Source organism: Onychomys torridus, chromosome X (genome assembly GCF_903995425.1).
Source record: "Onychomys torridus chromosome X, mOncTor1.1, whole genome shotgun sequence".
In the NCBI taxonomy this organism is placed as follows: Eukaryota; Metazoa; Chordata; class Mammalia; order Rodentia; family Cricetidae; genus Onychomys; species Onychomys torridus.
The window spans coordinates 122,297,771-122,321,448 of NC_050466.1; the positions used below are offsets into that span (position 1 = coordinate 122,297,771).

Consider the following 23,678-nt stretch of genomic DNA (forward strand, 5'->3'; position numbering starts at 1 on the left):
CTTTTTCTTTGCCTTGCCTTTCTATAGTTTGAATATGTTATGTTTAGATGTAAGTTTTGGTATTTATCTTGCATAATGTTCTCTGAGATTCCTAGATACATAGCTAGTAGTCTGCCATTAATTTCAAGAAATACTCAGAAATTCATAATCTAAATAATTCTCTTCTTCTTTTTCTCACACATGTGACACACACACAATAAAAATAAATCTTTAAAAAATTAAAAATAATCACTATAAATAAACACAGAAGGCAAAACTATCAAATTATGGGCAAAGGAATAGAAAGCTAACTCACAGAGGATAGAAGGGCTAATAAATGTAAAAATACATGTATATATTTATTAAAAATGAGGAATATGAAATTTAAAAAATAAATTATCTTTACAAACTATTAAGTAAAGTTAAAAGTCTAATATAAAATCTTGGCAAAGATGTGAGTGGAATCATTGAAATACTACTTGTTAGAAGTGGAAGATACAGATATCCTGTCTCAGTAATTTCATTCCTAGGTATGCAACCTAGAATAGTAATTCTTGAAATTCTACTCTTAGATCAATAGTGTCAGCATTTCCTGGGAACATGTTGGAAATGCAAATTTTCATACCCTTTTTCAGAGACACTAAGTCACAAACCTGGTGGTGAAGGCCAGCAATCTATATTTGAGTAACTTCTTCCGGTGTTTTTCATGTACACTAAAATGTGAGAACTATTACAAAAGAGTGATATATTTCTCAATATTTTGCCTGAGATCTACAGGAAGAACATGCATTAAACACTGTAGCCCACATATACTACCCTTCTTCCTACTTAATTGTATGGGATACACTTTGATCTGTTATTCTAGTCTATTCTTCTAGTCATTTCCTTAATAATAAACCCTTGCTGCTCTGACCTATGAATCGTAACTTAAGTTTGAAAAACATTGTCTAGGAAGAATGTTTGTATATGGGTAATAAGAGATGTGTACAAGCCAGGCCTGGTGTTTTAAGCTTAGAATCTCAATGATTTAAGAGGCCAAGGCATGGAAATCACAAGTTCATGATTACTTGGGCTACAGAGTGAGTTCAAGGTTAGCCAATGAAATTAGTGAAATCCTGTTTCAACATAAGTGAAAAAGTAGTCTATGGATATAGCTCAACAGTTGAGAATTTGCCTAGTATTCACAAGGCCAGCCTGAGCTACAGAGTGAGTCCCAGGACAGGCTCCAAAGCTACACAGAGAAACCCTGTCTCCAAAAACAAAAAAAAAAAAAAAAATCCCAAATAACCAACTGAAAAAAAGACAATATGCATAACAATGTTTGTTACAGCTTTATCTGTAGTAGTAAAATAATAGGGGGGAAACAAATCATCAAGAAAATGGACACATGAGTTATAGCATATTCCTATAGTGGAATATTAAATAGCTCCTTGTATTATTAGAAATATAACTTTAAAATATTGGGTATATTGAATCAAAATAGTAACAGAAAAATTTGTAGATTATGACATCATCTACACAATTTTAAAATGTATTAAATTGTATTTATGAATATCTATGAATATTTATGGATAGCTAAGATGTACCTTGGGTTAAGATGGGGTCATAACTTGATAAATCCTTTGTAAGTTAAAAATATTCTAAGTTAGAAATGCACTTAATATATGTAATCTATGGAACACTGCAGTTTAGGAACCTAGTACTCTGGAGTGTCAATGGTTTCTCCTCACCATATACAGCTGACTGTGAGCTGTACGTCACTGTGGCTGCCCAGCATCTCTAAAGTACTATAGCACCGCAATGCATATTGCTAGCTTGACAAAAATAAAAATTCAAAATCCAGAGTATAGGTTCTACTGAATGCATATTTTTCTCATACAATTATGTAAAGAAAGTAAATTTAACTATCATTAGTTAGGGACAGTTGCATACAGTTTTATGTAGTAAATACATAAAATTACCCATGAGAACAGAACTAGCAAATTCAAAATAGTGGTTAAACCTGAAAAAAGGAAGAATGGGATTGATGAAGACTACATGCAATTCTTTAGGTATATCCCTAATTTATTCATGGGATATTTATTCTTTGACATGGTAGTTACAGCTCATGACAAAAAGTCAATGAAAATCAAGCTACTCTTGGACATAACATAACAAAGTCAGTCAAAGTACTGCAATATCCCTCCATCCATTTTTTTTTAAATCAGGGAATGTTACTATTTTTAATTCTGTCTTCTTACATTAGACAAAAATTAATGCTTTAAGGATTTGTGCTGTTAATGGTACCTGCAACCAAGTGGTCAATCACTAGGAAATTTTTGTTTACTTTTCCTATCATTCAGAGCTTCTAGTGGGTATGCGCTAAATCTCATTATTTAAAAATTCTGAGGGGACTTTAGAACCTAAAAAAGGCACACATAACATGGTGGGAAATAGGCTACTTAAATAGTATGTGGAAAATGATGGTTAACGTAAAGGACAAACAGAATACCTATGTCATAATCTTTGACATAATCAAAGGTAATTTTAAAATGCTCCATTAGGTAGAGGTAAATAAAATGAAAACAACCCATGTTGTGTTCGTGATTTGGCCTATACCTTGTTTGGTTCCCCTGGGTTATATGAAGAAAACATAGGGATGTTTCGGATCTCCTCCTCTGACAAACGGCTTCTTTGGATCTCATCTTCAGGGATAAATTCTATTGGTTGCGTCAGCTTCTTACGCCCAGTCCAATACTGCTCAGGTGGAAAATCAATAACTTTTGCAACATGGTGACTGGGGCCTTTACCCTGTGCTGCCTGTTTTCCCTTGTCCTGGAGTAGTGATGGGTTCTCAGCTGTGCCACTATCACCCACTGATGTAGCTGAGACCAGTGAGTGGGAAGCAAAGGGTTCACCTCTCATAAGTTGGAACTCTTCAAGACGTTTTTTCATTATAGTCTCGTGGTAAAAACCTTCCAGGTTGTTCATGGGATCACCTTTGTTCTTCTTTGGGGGTTCATCTGGATCAAGACAAAGAGATATGGAAGTTCTACAAAGCCTCCCCAGTACAACCTTTTAAAAATTAATAAAAATTAAATTCTGGATCTCAGATACAGAACCTCTTTTAGGAAATGTTTTTTCTAACATGTAGCAAATGTGTATGTGTGTGTGTGTATGTGTGTGTGCTTGCACGCACACACAAGCACATGCATGTACATGTGAGTGTGCATGTAACTTAAAACTGCATCTTGAGCAATGCCAATACATGGCAAAGTAAAGCACCCAGAAACCTCAAGCTCCTGCAAGTATACATACCTCTAAATGACAAGGACATTTGAAGAATAGAACCAGGATGTCATGTTCATATTCATGAACTTAGTAATTCCTAAGTATCACCTAATTCAAAATTTATATTTAAATGACATTTATTATTTCAGTGACTTTTTAAATACTTGGTTATTTAATTAAGATCTAAATCAGTTTTTGGCTCTTACAACTTTTAAATAATTTTTCTGTCCCATCCCTTTATTAACTTTTCTCCTCCACCCATTGGTATTATACAACCATTAGTTGTTTTGTGAACAAATTGATTTAATGAAGTGTTTTCTGATGATAACTTGTTCAAATTTTCTTGTATTTCTTGACAGTTAAATCTAGTCTAATACTGTTGTCATTGGTCACTTGCATATACCTTTTTTTTTAATCAATTTGGGTCAAATTTGGTGCATTTCAAATGCCCAACACACACACACACATATATACATATATATATATATATATATATATATATATATATATATATATATATATATATATATATATATATATCTGCTCTTAAATACCAGATTATCCAGAACAGATAAAGACCATTTACAATATTCTAGAAAGTTACATTAAAGATGGTTTCTATAAAGAGTTAATTAGATTCATGTTCAATATTTAAGGCAAAAAAATTCATGTAAGTGTATATTTCCTATTTTACCATGTCCAAAGTCACATAATGTTCACTGGGCACATTTTTAGTGATGCTGAAATTAATCTGTGAATTTAAGTGGTGCTTGTCACATCCCTCAATTATTATGTACTCCCATTCACCTTGTATATAATGGGCTTTATATCCATTGGTAATTATTGTTTAGCTCTATTAACTTACTATGAATTACAAAATGGGGTTTCCTTGACTCTATTATTTCTTACAACCATCAACTTTTTATTTTGCTGAATACAGTTTTTATATAAGAAAAGCAGGATAAATGCTTGATTCTATATGTTCTTCATTATTTATGACAGTAAGGAACTATTACTTTAGAAGTACCTAATGGTGACCAGTGGTTATTTGCAGTACAATTATGAAATCACGTGTTTTTATATAATGTATGTATTTCAATTAAATATAGTGATTATTTCTGGTAGTGGACAAACCATCCCACTGAGAACCCATACGAAGATCCTTAAAGCAGCTCCTATACTGCTTTCTGATTCCCTGGCACAGCAAGCTATCCCAAGCTTATCTTGCACATTTTCTAACTTGACCCTGGACTATTTTTACGAGGATCCCTGGTTCCTTTGAATGAAAAGCACATGGAAACTACTGTTGTTGAGAGTGTTCATTGTTGTTACTTCTCAGCCTTTACATTAGACAAAGCTGGGGTATTTTAGAGTAGAAAAATAGATCTTAAATTTATAAGAGCATTTCCAATTTAGATTTAATATGACAACGTTTATACTTAAACTCTGATTTTAGATTTGTATTTCTTATATTTTATTTTGTTTGGAGGGTTGCTTTTGGGAGACCTGGGGATCAAACCCAGGGCTGCTTGTCTTCTAGGCAAGTACTCTATCACTGAGCTTTATTTTTAGTTCCTCAGATCTCAAAAATATTATCAAGGTGGTTTATTAACTTTCTCTAACAATATATTCACATAATTGAAAAATTCCACAAGCAATACTAATATGGCTAACAACAATAAAATGATTGAATATACTTTTATATTTTTGCAGTCCTTAGCATACATATTGTTAGTAATAGATATGTATTACTTTAAAGTCACTACAGTAATTATTTTCTCTGTGTAGTTATGCTATCAACTATGTTTATTATTTGCTTCAGGTTGTTTTTTAATTTTATGGAATTTTTCTTTCTTGAGTTTTGTGTGTATGTGATCCTGGGGATTGAATCCAGGGATTAGTGCATGCTTAAAAGCACTCAACTGTGAAGTATATCCCCCAGCCCTTCTCCCTTTTTGATTAAAGTTTTTACTACATTTGTAATCATGCAAAACATGTATATAGCTCTAAAGTAAAAAGGGTTATACAGCACCTTTACAGAAGTATCATTCCATCCATGACCCCTTCATTTCATTTCCTTCCTTCCCATAAATACTATTTCTTATTAAGTTTGACTTACAGTTCCAGTATTTCCTTTTTTTTGAAACTATATATACATATATACATACAATTCATTAGGTATACCTTTCTCCTATATAAACACTGGTCTGAAACTTTCTTTTTTAGATTTAATAATATATCCCATAAATTATTCCATATTAATATAAAAACTACTCTTTTGCCTTCTTATATAATACTTCACTGTACAATAGTTATTCAGATACTTTCCTACTAACAAACACTGAAATATTTGTCTTATATCCAGCAAAATATCTTATGCTATTTTGAACTATGCCCTGGAAATTAGTCGTGTATGTATACATATATACATATACATATATATGCATGTATATAATTTGGTATTTTCAAACATTTGTTTCAAATACATTCTAAGAAGTGAAATTGCTGAGACAAAGAGAAGGGGTAAATGTTGATGCGATTTTTACATAGAAATTTCGCCCTGTAGGAGTTGTGCTCTTCTGTATTTCTATCAGCAATGCCTAAGAGTATTTATCTCTTAAGATACAAAAGGTAGATTCAAGAAAAAGAAGCCATGAATTTGAAAGAGAGCAAAGGAGAAACACTTAGGAAAGAGGAAAGGGAAGGGGGAAATATATAATTGGATTTTTAAGTTCAAAAACTAAAAATATTATATTTTTAAAGGGTACAAACGGTATAGTCATTAAGGAAATGATTGTCTAATGCAGTTGCATTAAAATAAAAAAATCCTGTTCATCGAAAGTGTCATAAAGAGTGACAACAAAATGGGTCAGTGGATAAAGGTACTTGCCACAAAACCTGCTGACCTGGGTTCAATCCCTGGGACTCACATATAGGAGAGAACTAATTCCCAACAAGTTGTCTTCTGACTTCTACACATATGCCATGACACAAGGCACCCAATCAATAAAAATAAAAGTCATAAATAGACAGAAAAACTACTGGATAAGATACTTACTACACATATAATTATTAGAGAGTGTGAATGCAAAATGTATGAAATTTCAAATATGTGTAAGAAACAGGAGTGGCAACCAAGAGGAAAAATGAGCACAAGATTGATGAATCTTCTATAAAAGAAAATAAACACATAGCTAATAGCTAATATATAAAAACTATTTGGTCATATAGAGTTTGGTAAAATATAAGTCAGATGAGGAGTGAGATCCACAGAAAAAAACCCTGATATTTGAAAATATATAAAGTCATGCCAATACCACTTCAGGGAGGCTACAGAGCATTCTAAAGTATATACCCAAAAATGTTTAGTCAATGACCACTATGAGCCAAGCACCATTCTGGGTTCTCAGGAGAGATCGAGAAAAGCAAAGACCCTAGGAACTATTAAGAAAAATGTTTGGAGCCAGGTGGGGTGGCACAAATTTTTAATCCCAGCACTCAGAAATCAGAGAGATGTAGGTAGATCTTTATGAGGTTGAGGCCAACCTGATTTCCATAGTGAGTTTCAGACTAGCCAAAGCTGCAGAATGACACTCTGTCTCAAAAAAATAAAAATAAAAGTTGGCAGTTGGCAGATAACATTTAGCAAGTTTTCCCTACAAATACATAATAAATAGCTATGAAAAAAAAGAAAAAGATACTCCTTCACCAACTCCAGGAAGATCAGCCTAGGTAAAGAATTAAATCTAGGCCTGCCACAGTGAAACCTAGTGCATGGCTTCTTCTACCTTTAGGCCAGTATCTGTGGACTAAGTCGTGAGAACTTTAGGCTCTGAGGTAGAGACTACTCCAAAAACCCTGCCTCCAACCTTAGGAGGCACAGTAAATAGCTGGACTCTACTTACCCACATGAAAGCTGAACAGAGCTTTTTCTCAGTGTTCTGTGCCTACTATGGTGAAAGCCAGCACTGGAGCATGCTGGAGCACTAAAGGCTCCAAGCACAGTCCTGAGATCAGATATACCCTTTAGGTACATTCCCACACCAGCTGTAAACCTGTGTACCTATGAGGGATACCCAAGTTTCCACTGTATCAGTTCTAGCATTGGTTTAGAAACGGGGTACTCTCTCTCAACTTTCTGGACTGGACAAGTCCTGGCAACTTTGAGGTACAGCTATGACTCACCTTAGAATCAGCTTTAATGGCCAAGGAACTATCTCTACTAACTATACCCAAACCTTGGGCACCACAGCTAACAGCAGGCCAGTGCTCACAGATGGGAGCACTGCAATTTTCTAGGTACATGCACATTAGTGTGACACAGTTGTTATTTTGTCATGTATCATTGACACATGGGCCCTGAAGTACCCAAGCTAGTTTCTTTATCCCAACCTCAGGCAGCAGAAGATAGTGCCAAGACCCCATTATTTGTAGATAGGACTTTCCTGTGGAGCTTCCTTAGTGCCAGGCATATAAAATACCACACGAAGTGGATCCTACCAGCCCCATCTGCAGGTCTGTCTGCTGTTTCTTTGAAAAATTTAACTAAATGACAAACCACTTTCTAACACACCAAAGAAAATGGGAGAGAAGGAAAAAAACAATTTAAATTGTGGACTAAAGAGGAAGCATCACCACTCACAAAAATGAGAATGATTATAAAGGAACATTGTGAAGAACTTTAAGTCAACAAGGTAGAAAATTTACATGAATTGACAAATTTGTAGACATAAAAAATATCAAATGAGATTCCAGAAAGTGAATAACTTACTAAACCTTGCACAAGAGATTAAATTAGTGATCAGCTATCCCAAAGAAACATCCAGGTTCAGTCAGATTCATTGGAGAATGATATGAAACATTTAAAGACCAAACACTGATCTTGCACAAAAACTTAGGAAGTAGAGGAAGAAGGAATATTTTTCAATTAATTCTATTAATACCACAGACACCAAAAGTAAACAAGGATAGCAGAATAAAAGCACAGACCACTATTTCTCATGAACCTAGATGTAAAAATATTAAATGTGAGCACATATGTGGCGGTTGGAATAAGGTGAGGAAGGTACCATTAGCTAAAGAATGCTAGTGGTTTCTAAAAGCTGGACAAAGCTCACCTAACCTTGAGACCTATTTTAACAACTTTATCTTAGGACTTCTGATCTCTACAACTATACTACAAGAAACCTATGTTGCTTTAGGTCATCAGATTTATGGTAATTAATTATAGTAACCGTAAGAAAGGAATGTATTACAACAGAGCATGGACAGAAAACCTAGAGCTAAGATTAATGGTTAAAAACAGATGTTTCCCCCTAAAGATTGAGAAGAAAGAGGCTGGAGAGACGGTTCAGCAGTTAAGAGCACTACTCTTCCAGAGAAGTTGGCTTTGGTTCCTATTACCTATGCAAGGCAGCTCAAAACTACCTCTAAGTCTAGCTCAAAGGAATCTGACCCCTTTTCTGGCTTCTAAAGGCATCATCACACACATGAGCATACACACACACACACACACACACACACACACAAATACAAATAAATACTTTATTAAAAAGATTGGCTTGTAGACATGACAGTACTGCTGCACTCACAAACTCACAGTAGTGGTGCTAGCATTGAGACCTGCACAGGATCAGGTCAGTCAACATTCTAGCACGGAGTGGAGTAGGGGACTTAGCCTGCACCTCTGAGGAGCTATTGACAGCTGGTGGCATCTATGGGAAGGATTGTCAGTTTTCTTTAAGGGTGTGGCCTCTGGTTAGCTGACCATGCTCCAAGGAAAGACTCTCCACCCATGTGGATATTAAAAACACAAATTGACTCCATTGGTTATTTTTTTTTTAATGAGAGGGTAGGAAATTGGGCAGGGGGAGAGTGGAAAGGGTGGATCTGGTAGCAATGAGGAGAAGTAGAGGGTGCACATGATCAACTACAGCTTAATGGTATATGAAGTTCTCAAAGAATTAATAAAATAGTATGTTAAAAGAAGGTTGGGAATAAAACAAAGACATTAGCTCACACTATTTCCACTGAACAGTGTACCGAAGGTTTTAGAGAATACAAGAAGCAAAAACAAGTAAATTATCAGTAAGTTTCCAGAGCTTTTTTCCCATGTAGAAAATTGCAAGCTATCCATAATAAAACCACTATACTAATAAAAAACTAATAAAACATCTAATTAGATCATGTTAGGCTAATATAAAATCAATACAAAACCCAACTTCTTTTACATACTTGCAGAGGAGAATCAGAAATCCAAACAGAACAACTCTATTCACAACAGTGTCAAAATGAATAAAATGCTTAGAAAGAAATTTACTATAAGAAGAATAAGTTTAGTACATTATAAAATATAAAATAATGATGATATAAATTGTAAACAATCTGAATAAAGGAAGACATTCTGTGTTCATGGACTAGAAGAAACTGTCACTAAAAAATGACATTATTTTCTAAATTAAGTGATAGATTCAATCCAATCTCCCTTAAATTCCAGCAATTTTTATAGAAAAATCAACAGGGTTTTGCCAAAATCTGCATGGATACCAAAGACCTAGAACAGAAGAACTAACGCTGGATGAGTTACTACAACTGACAAACTCCCTATAAAGGTCCATACAATAGGGATCTGAAACATAAAGACAAACATCTAGATGAAAGAACAAAACTGTACAAGAAAATTCAATGGGACAAATAATCTTTGCAAGATACAGTGTTAATCAATTGGAAATCTTCCTATAAAATTAAGAATTTAGATCACACCTTACAAAAATTACCATGCAAAATGATATAAGAACTAAAACAGCAGGTATTCTAGAAGAAGACATAAGGCTGTATTTTTTTCCCACTTTGAATCCAAGAAAGATTTCTTAGTTAAGATACCAAAAGCTTAAATCATAACATCATAAATTTCTAAACTCAACTTCATTAATATAAAACCAAGACACTATTAAGAATACCAGAACAAATAAACTACAGACAAGAAGCAAGCATTATGCCTTATAAAGGACTTGTCTTCAGAACACACAAAGAAATCTCAGTATACAATGCTAAAAATACCAATACCCCACAAATTTAAAAATGGACAAAACACTCAAACAGTCACTAAAGAAATTTTCTTTTGATGCCGAGTAAGTGCATAAAATATATTTGATAGTGAAAGTATAAAATCCATGTGAACAGCTTCAGAATGCCTATTCTTATTGTATAGAAGTTCACTGAGATGTATAAACTTCGGGTGTTGGTTAGACACTTTTTGATACAAATTTACAGGAAAATATACCCTATGACTAGAGAGTTGGAGATAAACTATTCAATACATATAATGCCTTAAAACATATACATATATATGCCTTTGTCTATAATGCCCAAGCATTCCTAGCTTCCTTCTTTCTGTAGTGATGCTTAGATCATTGGAGACCACTAAGATCTTCCAAATTCAAGTAACTGTGGAGTTTGAGGTACTGTTTTGATACAGGCTTAACATGACTTCTGAACAAAGGCTAGTCCTGACACAGACACAAACAGATGGAAGGGTATTCAGAAGTAAAGGCATCTTAACATTTGTAAAACAGGCAAATAATTCAAGGCCCACTCACAAAGGAGGCTGCTCAACGGTCGATAAAGTTGTGAGAATGTGCCCCTTATCACTAGTTATCTAGAACATGAAATTAAACCACAATGAAGCAAACAATATAGGCTTGAACTCCTGAGAAGTATAAATATCTGGAAACACAATCATATTTAACGCAATACACATGTGCACATGCGTGCACACACACATGAACATGCATGCACACATACAAGAGTTATTCTAAAGCAAATTAAATGCAATGCATGATCCATGATTATATCCTCGATAAAATCAGAAATCTGATTATAAAATATATATTTGATAAAATCTCACTAGTAACAATTTTTTTAAGGAGGATCATAATATTATGGTTGTATAGGAAAATGCCTTTAGGAGATACATAATGAAATACTTAAGAATAAACCCTGCAGTCTAAAAAGATGGTTCAGTGGTTAGGAGTGCTTATTTCTTTTGCAGAAGACCCAGATTTGTTTCCCAGCATGCATATAGCAGCTCACAACTGCCCATAACTACAGTTCTAGGAGAATGGATGCCTTCTGGTCTCCATGGGCATTAGCCATGCACATGGTACATGCAAACAAGTGAACCACTCACACACATAAAACTTTAAAAGAATAAATCCTAATTTCATCTGATGGTTACTTCAAATAGTTTGCTAGTTATTCTTTTAATTTTTTTCCATACTGGAAAAATTTCAAAACAATAAAGAAAATAATATTTGAATAAGGGCCACAGTATAAAGTTTAATATTAATAAAATTAATTATTAATACAGGGAATAAAGAATACAAGGAAACATTTATCAGGCTGGAGTCTGATAAGACCCAGTGTGGATGAGGACACAAAGCAACCTGAACACTCTTCCATGATTGTTAAGATGTTAACTTGAAGGAAATCCCTTCAGATAGTAGTTAATCTTTATTAAAGTAGAGGTTTGTGAACTCTTTACCTCTCAATTCTATTCCAAGGTATAAACCCCGAGAACCGCATGTCCATACATCCCAGGACTCCTGTACAAGAAGCATCACGTAGCAAGACTGATACTAATGCTCCATCCAAACGAGAACCCAAATTTCCAGTTATAGCAGAACAGAAAAAACATCAATTTTTTTCTTTCTTTCTTTCTTTTTTTTTGTGAAGGTCATACAGGGGCCTATACAGTTTTTTCACTGCACTATTTATTGATCTCATTGAACATAAATGTTTATAAAGTACTCTTCAGCATGATCAATCTTATCACTTAAAAATAGTTTGTAAAGCCTGGTGGTGGTGGCAGCGCACACCTGTAATCCCAGCACTTGGGAGGCAGAGGAAGGTGGATCTCGTGAGTTCAAGGTCAGCCTGGTCTAAAAAGCGAGTTTCAGGAAAGGCACAAAGCTAAACAGAGAAACCCTGTCTCGAAAAACCAAAAAAAAGAAAAAAAGTTTATACAAATATGAATGAGAGATGAGGAAGGAAGAGGCAGTAATAAAGACACTGGGTTTAAGAATACCCCAAAGGCTCAGAATTTAACTTCATTTAAGAATGAGGTCTTTGCAGATATAATTAATCAAAATTTTATTAATTGCTGTGGATATCGCTCTGTATAAATAAAATGCTGTTTGGCCAGTGGCCAGGCAGGAAGTATAGGCGGGACAAGAGAGAAGAGAGTTCTGGGAGGGGGAAGGCTGGGGAGGAGAGACACTGCCAGCCGCTGCCATGAGAAGCAACATGTAAAGACACCTGTAAGCCACAAGCCATGTGGCAAAGTATAGACTAATAGAAATGGGTTAATTTAAGATAGAAGAAGTAGATAACAAGAAGCCTGCCATGGCCATACAGTTTGTAAGCAATATAAGTTTCTGTGTGTTTACTTGGTTGGGTCTGAGCGACTGTGGGACTGGCGGGTAAGAGAGATTTGTCCTGACTGTGGGCCAGGCAGGAAAACTCTAACTACAATTAATCAATTACATAAACTCAAAATAGATTAGGGGAAGGCCTAAGTCCAAATACTGCTGTACTTTTTTTTTTTTTTCATTTGTTTGTTTTTGTTTTTCAAGACAGGGTTTCTCTGTGTAGTTTTGGTGCCTGTCCTGGATCTCACACTGTAGACCAGGCTGGCCTCGAACTCACAGAGCTCTGCCTGCCTCTGCCTCCTGAGTGCTGGGATTAAAGGTGTGTGCTACTGCCACCCAGCTTCATTTGTCCTCTTAGTGGCACTGGAAGCAGAAGTGTGTCATGCAGTATAGTTGGTTGACCAGATCCCGACCAGACCCTGGGTATCCCACAGAGCCTAAACAGGGAAGCAACCTAGCCAACACCTTCCTTTTGTACTTCCCTAACTATTAGAAACTATATTCCTGTTGTTTTGTTATAGTAACCTTAGGAAGTTAATACATATTTTGGAGTGGGAAATGGAATGGTGCTTTAACAAATACCTAAAAATGAGGAATTGGATTGGGACTGAGTAATGAGTAAAGGCTGGAAGAATGTGACATTTTTCATAATACAAGCCTAAATTTCCTTCAGGAGTTCATCGGCAGAAACACTGATCTTAAAAGCAGTTCTGAGTGGGAGTAATGAAGGGCAAGGTTTGAGGGAAAGAGAGCTTAGGGGAGCAGGAGATCCCAGCTGGATCAAGAACAGAAAGGGAGAACAAAGAATAACAGACCATGATAAATGAAGACCACATGAGAACAGGAAGAAGCAAAGTGCTAGAGAGGTCCCCAGAAATCCACAATGATGTATCTATCCTCTGTAGACTGCTGGCAATGGTCGAGAGAAAGCCTGATCTGACCTAGTCTGGTGATCAGATGGCCAAACACCCTAACAGTCGTGCTGGAACTCTCATCCAATAACTGATAGAAGTGGATGCAGAGATCCTCAGTCAGGCCCCAGGTGGAGCTCCAGGAGTCCAATTGTCGAGAAAGAGGAGGGATGGTAAGAGTGTGAATTGTTGAGACCAAGATTGAAAAAGCACAGGGACAAATAGCCAACTGAATGGAAACACATGAATTATGAACCAAAGGCTGTGGAGCCCCCAGCTGGATCAGGCCCTCTGGATAAGTGAGACAATTGAACAGCTTGAACTGTTTGGGAGGCACCCAGGCTGTGGGACTGGGACCTGTCCTTAGTGCATGAGCTGGCTGTTTGGAACCTTGGGCTTACACAAGGACACTTTACTCAGCCTGGAAGGAGGGGGATGGACCTGCCTGTACTGAATCTACCAGGTTGAACTGAATCCCCAGGGGAGTCTTGGCCCTGGAGGAGATGGGAATGGAGGGGAGGGGCTGAGGGGAAGGTAGGGGAGGGGATGGGAGGGGAAAGGACAGGGGAACCCATGGCTGATGTGTAAAATTAAAACACAAATATAATAGAAAAAAAAGGCAGTTCTGGTAAAGGCTTAGAAAACAGTGAACAGTAAAAAAAAAAAAAAAGCTCATGTGACCCTAGAGACTATGTACACACACACACACACACACACACACACACACACACACACACATACTCATCACGAACACAATTTAGCTCTAGCTGTGAATGGTAACAGAATGTTTAGAGAAGCCTTAGGAGGACACTGGAAGGAAAGTACTCTCAGTTTTGCAGTGTCAAAAAGTTGCCTGAATTGGTTTCATGCTACTGGGAAAACAATGTAGCTGAGGAGACTTCCACAGTGGGAAAGATAAGGGCCATTTCTTCTTGATGTTCATAAAAATAAAATAACATTAAAGATGTAAATTGAGCCGTGCGGTGGTGGCACACACCTGTAATCCCAGCACTCAAGAAGCAGAGGCAGGTGGATCGAGTTCGAGGCCAGCCTGGTCTACAGAGCTAGTCCAGGACAGGCTCCAAAGCTACAGAGAAACTCTGTCTCGAAAAACCAAAAAAAAAAAAAAAAAATGTAAATTGAAATGTTACTATTAAGGAGAAAGAAACCAGCATTTGATGATCTGGAAAATCCTGGCCTATCCAGACAGCGTGCTCTGGAAAAGGAGCCAGGGCTGTAGCTAGATAAACTTTTACTGAAGATATTAGGAGCATGACTCATAGATTCAATCAGCAGAAGCCAGGGACAGAGACAGGATTATCTAAGAAGGATCTGCAGAGAGCCTTGGGTCTAACTGCAGTCTTGAATCTCTTGACTTCCTCAAGATTGACAAGGCTTCTGATAATTACGTACCAGCAGAGTCAGTGGCAGACTGGTAGGAGACAGATGTGGGACAAAATGAAGAAAGGGTCATTCCAAGAGCAAAGACCCAATTGCAGAGGCCAGAGAAGGAGCTCAGAACATGACTAAGGAAGAAAACTTGCCTTGTTGGGTGATTAACTTGCTTGGTATAATCCCTTTCTTCCTTCTTTCTTGCCCTTTCAGGATGCGGCTCTCTATTGTATGCCTGCCCTACCATTACAATGTTTAGAATAGCATGACTTCTTTTTTAATTATATTAATCTGTGGATTGGAGGAAAGAACCCCATTCACATCTGATTTAGATGATTTAAGTAATGAGATGTGAGAGTTTTTGAGTTTAAGAGTTAAATGCAATTTGGGATGGGTTATATGTATATTGCATGTTCTGGGATGAATCTGGGTTTTTAGAGGCCAGAGGACAGAATGTACTCTGTTGAAGAGAACACCTCTAAAATTTATCTCTACTTGGAACCTCAAACTGGTATTATTCGATAATGTTTATACGAGCTATTAAATTATTATAAGCCAATACTGGGTTAGGGTAGGTTCAAAATCTAATGACTACTATAACTCAAAAGGTAACATAAAGCTATAGAGATAGTCAAGGAGAATGTCATTTTGATGAGAGAAGTAAAAATGTGGAATTACACACAGATGTCACAGAACATCAAGGAGCATCAGCAAGTAGCAAAAGCTAGAAAAGGTAAGGACATATATGCTCTTAAAGCTTACAGAAAGAATGATCCATCGCCACTTTGATTTGCTTCCAAAACTGTGAAGGAAATCAATTTGTTATATAAAACCAGATTTATGTGAGTTTATTAGCAGCCTTAGAAATCTAATACAATTATAGAAAATTCTTCTACAAATTATGTTGGAGAAAAACGGATTGGTATTCACAACAATAGGAATGTACCTCAAAAACTTTATGTTGAATTAAGTCTTATACAAAGAATAGTTATTGTATTGTTTTAGTTATAAAAAGTTCAGAGGTGAGTGCCTGGGTTATAGTCAGAGAGGCAACTGTGCCTGGGTCCCACCACTGGACACAGGCCACCACGGGAGGCCCTGACCAACTTGGCCCCAGTTTCCTGCCAATCGGCAGGCCCTGCAGGAAGGCTCCCCTTTTCCAAGACTGCAGGCAGACACTGCAGTCTCCACAACCTGCCCCCACACCCATCTGCCAGAGACCCCAGCCACTTCCTGAGAATCAGAGACCCCAGCCCCACGCTTCCATCCTGCCCTGGAACTCCCATCTGGACCAGAGACCAGAGGAACTCCCATCTGGACAAGAGGAGCTCCCATCTGGACAAAATAAGGAGACCCCAGGGACTTCCCGAGACTCAGAGTCCAGGCCCCAGCTCCTATCCAGCCAGCACTCTCATCTGGACCAGCGCTCCCATCTGGCCCAGAGCTTCCATCTGGACCAGAGAGAGGCTCCCTAAATCTGTCAGCTCTCTCTGCACCAAGTACACTGATAAGACCAAGAACGAACACAAGAGGAGATGGGCAGACTTCAAGGCAACAGTACATACAACAAAATAAAGAGCAATACAGCATCACCAGAATCTAGCCCTTCTCCAACAGCTAGACCTGAACATCACAGAATGGAAGAAGAAAACAACCTTATAAGTAACATCATGAAGAGGCTAGAGGCTTATATAGAAGATTTCAAAAATAAAGTAGAGGAACAGACAAACAAAAAATGGGAAGAATGCTATAAAAAACTAGAGGAAAGGATAATTAAAGCAGAAGAAAACAATAAATCCTTGAATGAATATCATGAAAAAGCAAGGGAGACAATTCAAGATCTGAAGAGGGAAATAGAAAAAATGAAGAAGACACTAGCAGAAGGAATGTTGGAAATAAAAAATCTGAGTAAACAAACAGGAACTTCAGAGGCAAGTATAACCAACAGAATGCAAGAGATGGAAGAGAGGATCTCTGGTGTTGAAGATACAGTAGAAGAAATAGATTCATCAGTCAAAGAAAACACTAAAACCAACAAAGTCATGACCCAAAATGTCCAAGAAATTTGGGACACCATGAAAAGACCAAACTTACGAATAATAGGGATAGAAGAAGGAGAAGAATACCAACTCAAAGGCACAGAAAATATATTTAACAAGATCATAGAAGAAAACTTTCCCAACTTAAAGAAGGAAATGCCTATGAAGATACAAGAAGCCTATAGAACACCAAATAGAATAGACCCCCCCCAAAAGTCCCCTCGCCACATAAAAATTAAACAACTAAACAGTACAGAATAAAGAAAGAATATTAAGGGCAGCAAAGGAAAAAGGCCAAGTGACTTATAAAGGCAAACCCATCAGAATAACACCCGATTTCTCCATGGAGACTTTGAAAGCCAGAAGGACCTGGACAGATATAATGCAGACACTAAGAGACCATGGATGCCAGCCTAGACTAATATACCCAGCAAAACTTTCAATCATCATAGATGGAGTGAACAAGACCTTCCAAGACAAAACCAGATGTAACAATACTTATCCACAAACCCAGCCCTACAGAAAGCACTAGAAGGAAAATTCCAACCTAAGGAAGGCAGATACACCCATGAACACACAGGCAATAGATAACACCACAGCAGTAAACCCCAAAGAAGAGAAGTACAAACACACTACCACCAAAAAGTAAAAATAACAACAGGAACAAACAATCACTGGTCATTAAAATCCCTTAATATCAATGGACTTAATTCACCTATAAAAAGACACAGACTAACAGAATGGATACAAAAACAGGACCCATCTTTCTGCTGTATACAAGAAACACACTTCAAATTCAAAGACAGACACCTCCTAAGAATAAAAGGCTGGGAAAAGACTTTCCAATCAAATGGTCTTAAGAAGCAAGCTGGTGTAGCCATCCTAATGTCCAGCAAAATAGACTTCAAACTCAAATCAATCAAAAGAGATGATGAAGGACATTACATACTCATCGCAGGAAAGATCCACCAAGATGAAGTCTCAATTCTGAACATTTATGCCCCAAACACAAGGGCACCCACATATGTAAAAGAAACATTACTAAAGCTTAAATCACATATAAAACCCCACACATTAATAGTGGGATGTAGTGGATAGCCATCCCAGCATTGGCCTGGAAGTTCCAACCCCCATTGAGGCTTTGGTAATGATTACGCCCACAAGGCGGGGCGGAGGAGGGAGCAGAAGACCAAGGATCAAGAGGAGGTCTCTCTCTTGGTTCTGGGACCCTGAACGTGGGAGGTAGACCGAGCAGAGTTCTCCAGAGAACACTGTCGGACTGCGCTATACCTTTGCAGAGAATCATCCAGGTCATATTTCAAAAACCTCTACTCCACAAAACTGGAAAATATAAAAGAAGTGGATAATTGTCTGGATAGGTACAACATTCCTAAGTTAAATCAAGACCAGATAAACCATTTAAATAGTCCAATAACCCCTAAGGAAATAGAATCAGTCATTAAAAGTCTCCCAACCCAAAAAAGCCTTGGACCTGATGGTTTCACTGCAGAATTCTACCAGATCTTCAAAGAAGACTTAATACCAATACTCTTTAAATTGTTCCACACAATAGAAGCAGAAGGCATATTACCAAACTCCTTCTATGAGGCTATAATTACCCTGATTCCTAAACCAAACAAAGATGCAACAAAGAAAGAGAACTACAGACCAATCTCCCTCATGAACACTGATGCAAAAATACTCAATAAAATTCTGGCAAACAGACTCCAAGAACACATCAAAACAATTATCCACCATGATCAAGTAGGCTTCATCCCAGGGATGCAAGGATGGTTCAACATACGAAAGTCCGTCAATGTAATACACCATATAAACAAACTCAAAGAAAAAAAACACATGGTCATCTCACTAGATGCAGAAAAGGCATTTGACAAAATCCAACACCCCTTCATGATAAAGGTCTTGGAGCGATCAGGAATAGAGGGAACATACCTAAACATAATAAAGGAAATCTACAGCAAGCCAACAGCCAACATCAAATTAAATGGAGAGAAACTCAAAGCAATACCACTAAAATCAGGAAAAAGGCAAGGCTGTCCCCTCTCCCCATACTTATTTAATATAGTACTTGAAGTTCTAGCCAGAGCTATAAGACAACATAAAGAGATTAAGGGGATACAAATTGGAAAGGAAGAAGTCAAGCTCTCCCTATTTGCAGATGACATGTTAGTATACATGAGTGACTCCAAAAATTCAACCAAGGAACTGATACAGATTATAAAAACCTTCAGCAACATTGCAGGATACAAGATCAACTCAAAAAAAATCAGTAGCCCTCCTATATACAGTAGACAAAGAGGCTGAGAAGGAAATCAGAGATATATCACCCTTTACAATAGCCACAAATGATATAAAATACCTTGGGGTTATGCTAACTAAGCATGTGAAGGACCTATATGACAAGAACTTTAAGTCCCTGAAAAAGGAAATTGAAGAAGATGTCAGAAAATGGAAAGATCTCCCATGCTCATGGATAGGCAGGATTAACATAGTAAAAATGGCCATCTTACCAAAAGCAATCTACAGATTCAACACAATTCCCATCAAATTACCAACACAATTCTTTACAGATCTGGAAAGAATAATAGTCAACTTCATATGGAAAAACAAAAAACCCAGGATAGCCAAAAGAATCCTGTACAATAAAGCAACCTCTGGAGGTATCACAATCCCCGACCTCAAGCTCTTCTATAGAGCTACTGTAATAAAAACAGCTTGGTACTGGCATAAAAACCGACATGTGGACCAATGGAATCGAATTGAAGACCCTGACCCGCACACCTATGAACATATAATTTTTGACAAAGAAGCCAAAAATGTACAATGGAAAACAGAAAGCATCTTCAACAAATGGTGCTGGCATAACTGGATGTCAATGTGTAGAAGCCTGCAAATAGATCCATATCTGTCACCATGCACAAAACTTAAATCCAAGTGGATCAAAGACCTCAACATAAATCCAGCTACTCTGAACCTGATAGAAGACAAAGTAGGAAGTACTCTTGAATGCACTGGCACCAGAGATCACTTTCTAAATATAACACCAGTAGCATAGACACTGAGAGAAACAATCAATCAATGGGACCTGCTGAAACTGAGAAGCTTTTGTAGAGCAAAGGACATGGTCAACAAGACAAAGCAACAGCCTACAGAATGAGAAAAGGTCTTCACCAACCCCACATCTGACAGAGGGCTGATATCCAGAATATATAAAGAACTCAAGAAATTAGACATCAAAATGCCCAACAGTCCAATTAAGAAATGGGCTATAGAACTAAACGGAGAATTCTCAACAGAGGAAGTTCAAATGGCTGAAAGACATTTAAGGAATTGCTCAACATCCCTAATTATCTGGGAAATGCAAATCAAAACGACTCTGAGATACCACCTTACACGTGTCAGAATGGCTAAGATCAAAAGCACAGAAGACAGCTTATGCTGGAGAGGATGTGGAGCAAGGGGAACTCTCCTCCACTGCTGGTGGGAATGCAAGCTTTTGGAAATCAATATGGTGCTTCCTTAGAAAATTGGGAATCCATCCCCCCCAAGACCCAGCTGTAGCACTCTTGGGCATATACTCAAGGAATGCTCAATCATATCACAAGGGCATTTGCTCAGCTATGTTCGTATCAGCTTTGTTTGTAATAGCCAGAACCTGTAAACAACCTAGATGCCCTTCAACTGAAGAATGGATAAAGAAAATATGGTACATATACACAATGGAGTACTACTCAGCAGAGAAAAACAGTGACATCATGAGGTTTGCAGGCAAATGGATGGATCTAGAAAAAATCATCCTGAGTGAGGTAACCCAGACTCAGAAGGACAAACATGGTATGTACTCACTCATAGGAGGATACTAGATATAAAACAAAGATGACTAGACTGCTACACAACTCCAGGGAGGCTACCTAGAAAACGGGAACCTAGGAAAGACCCAAGGATCACCCAATGACAGAGAAATGGATGAGATCTACATGGACAACCTGGACGATAGTGGGAGTAATGAAGGGCAAGATTTGAGGGCAAGAAAGCTTAGGGGAGCAGGAGATCCCTGCTGGATCAAGAACAGAAAGGGAGAACGTGGAATAACAGACCATGATAAATGAAGACCACATGAGAACAGGAATAGGCAGAGTGCTGGAGAGGTCCCCTAAAATCCACAATGATACATCCTCTGTAGACTGCTGGCAATGGCCGAGAGAAAGCCTGATCTGACCTAGTCCAGTGATCAGATGGCTAAACACCCTAACTGTCGTGCTGGAACTCTCGTCCAATATCTGATGGAAGTGGATGCAGAGATCCTCAGCCAGGCCCTAGGTGGAGCTCCAGGTATCCAACTGTCGAGAAAGAGGAGAGTCTGCAAGAACGTGAATTGTTGAATCCAAGATTGCAAAAAGCACAGGGACAAATAGCCAATCAAATGGAAGCACATGAATTATGAACCAAAAGCTGTGGAGCCCCCAGCTGGATCAGGCCCTCTGGATAAGTGAGACAATTGAATAGCTTGATCTGCTTGGGAGGCACCCAGTCTGTGGGACCAGGATCTGTCGTTAGTCCATGAGCTGGCTGTTTGGAACCTTGGGCTTACACAGTGACACATGTTCAGTCTGGAAGGAGGTGACAGGACCTGCCTGTACTGAATCCACCAGGTTTAAATGAATTCCCAGGGGTGCCTTGATCCTGGAGGACATGGGAATGGAGGGGAGGGGCTGGGGGGAAGGTGGGTGTGGGGGGGGGGGCGGAGGGGAAGGACAGGGTAAACCATGGCTGATGTATAAGATTTAAAACACATAATAATAAAGAAAAAAAGTTCTAAGCTGGCGGTGGCGGTGCATGCCTTTAATCCCAGCACTCGGGGAGGTAGAGGCAGGCGGATCTTTGTGAGTTTGAGACCAGCCTAGTCTACCAAGGGAGATCCAGGAAAGACGCAAAGCTACACAGAGAGACCCTGTCTCGAAAAAAAAAAAAAGTTCTAGACTAGGCGAAACTAATCTATACTGGGGAAAATATCAAAGTGTTATTTGCCTCTGGGAGAATAGGATGGGAGTTACTGGAAAGAAGTATAATGTGACGTTCTGGAATGGTGATAATCTATAAGATTTGATCAGGCGGTGGTGGCGCATGCCTTTAATCCCAGCACTCGGCAGGCAGAGGCAGGTGGATCTCTGTGAGTTCGAGGCCAACGAGGTCTACAGAGTGAGTTCCATGAAAGGTGCAAAGCTACACAGAGAAACCTTGTCTCAAAAAACCAAAAAAAAATTATATATATTTGTTAGGTTTTAGGTTATACACATGTACTGATGTGTTAGAGATGCTCTAATGATTGTATGTACCCATTTTCAACTCAATGTGAAGTGATGACAGACAGATTGGCAGCCTGCAACTGTCCACAGTGGGAATATGTGGATCATGAAAACTAGCAAATGATACAAACCATTGCCTAAAGAGATGATACATGCTCTTATTAGTACATCATTATTCAGAAGTATACACTTTCTAGAAATGGGCAGATGAACACTTAAGGTTTGTGTATTTAATAACATGCAAATTTTATGAAGGTAGAATCAAAATAAATATTTAACTATAGCTAACAATATGCATGCTGATGTACTTGGGAATGTACATTTATCTCAACAACTTTTTAAAAATGCATTTATAAATCCAAGGAAAGGAGGACTGACTGAAGTCCCTTGGGCGATAAGGATAGGCTCCAGCTCTGGAGTATAAAGATTAGCATTAAGCACTAAAAACTCCCCTATCTCTGAGTGAAGTGGGAAGAAAGGGAGAAAGCAAAAATTAGCAGAGTGCAGGAGGAAGAACCAGATGAAAGTTCTTGCTTCTTTGAAGCTGGACCCAAAAGATACCTTTTCAAAACAATAAAAGAGAATAGGGAAAAGGTGAATATCTACCATAGTCCTGATAAGGAATGAAATAGAGAACTGGCCAGGAACTAGGAGATATACGGAGAGACAGAGTGCTTAAGATGGTATCAGAGATGAGGAACTTATTGAAGTACTAACGAACAAAAAGTTACATAAGTTTTCTCTAGTAGTGCTTGCAAGACTTGCTAAAGGAAGAGAATTAGCTGAGACTTTCCGCGGAGGCATGATACACAGACAAGAAAGCAAGGAGAGTGGTTCTCTGAGGTTGAATCTAAGAGACTAGGAAGGAAGGGGAAACAGACAGGAGATGAGAAATTACAAAATAAAAAGGAAAAAGAACTAGAGATATCAACATATTAAAAACATGGCATAACAGGTCTAAGAAAGTTCTGAGAGCTGGTAAGGTAAGAAAAAGATTGCAGCTGGGCATGATGATGCAAGCTCATAATCTTAGCACTTGAGAGGCTGAGATCAGTTGATTGCCAAAAGTTCAAGGCCAGCCTGGGCTACACAGGAAGTACCAGGCCTGTCAGAATTACATGGCAAGACCATCTCAAAAAAGAAAAAAAATAACAAAAGAGAGAAAAGATCATGGTCAAAGAGTATATGCTAGAGTTAATTTCAGAAGTATATTTCTAGAAACAATATATCTTGGTTTTCTATGAATTTCATTTTAAAATGATATTGCATAACTCAAAAGAGAATTTTTCTCAAGAGTTGGAGATACAGCTCAGTAGCAGTGCACTTGCCTGG

At 37.8% G+C, this 23,678-nt stretch overlaps 1 protein-coding gene across 2 annotated transcripts in view; it reads right to left on the minus strand.

Moving 5' to 3' along the window:
* Rbm41 (RNA binding motif protein 41) overlaps positions 1–23,678 on the minus strand; it is a 55,291-nt gene that overhangs the window by 10,440 nt on the left and 21,173 nt on the right. For both annotated transcript variants that reach the window (XM_036175385.1, XM_036175386.1), the window contains one exon: positions 2,578–2,981. In XM_036175385.1, the coding sequence (XP_036031278.1) occupies positions 2,578–2,981 (404 nt within the window). The remainder of the gene's footprint in view (positions 1–2,577; positions 2,982–23,678) is intronic.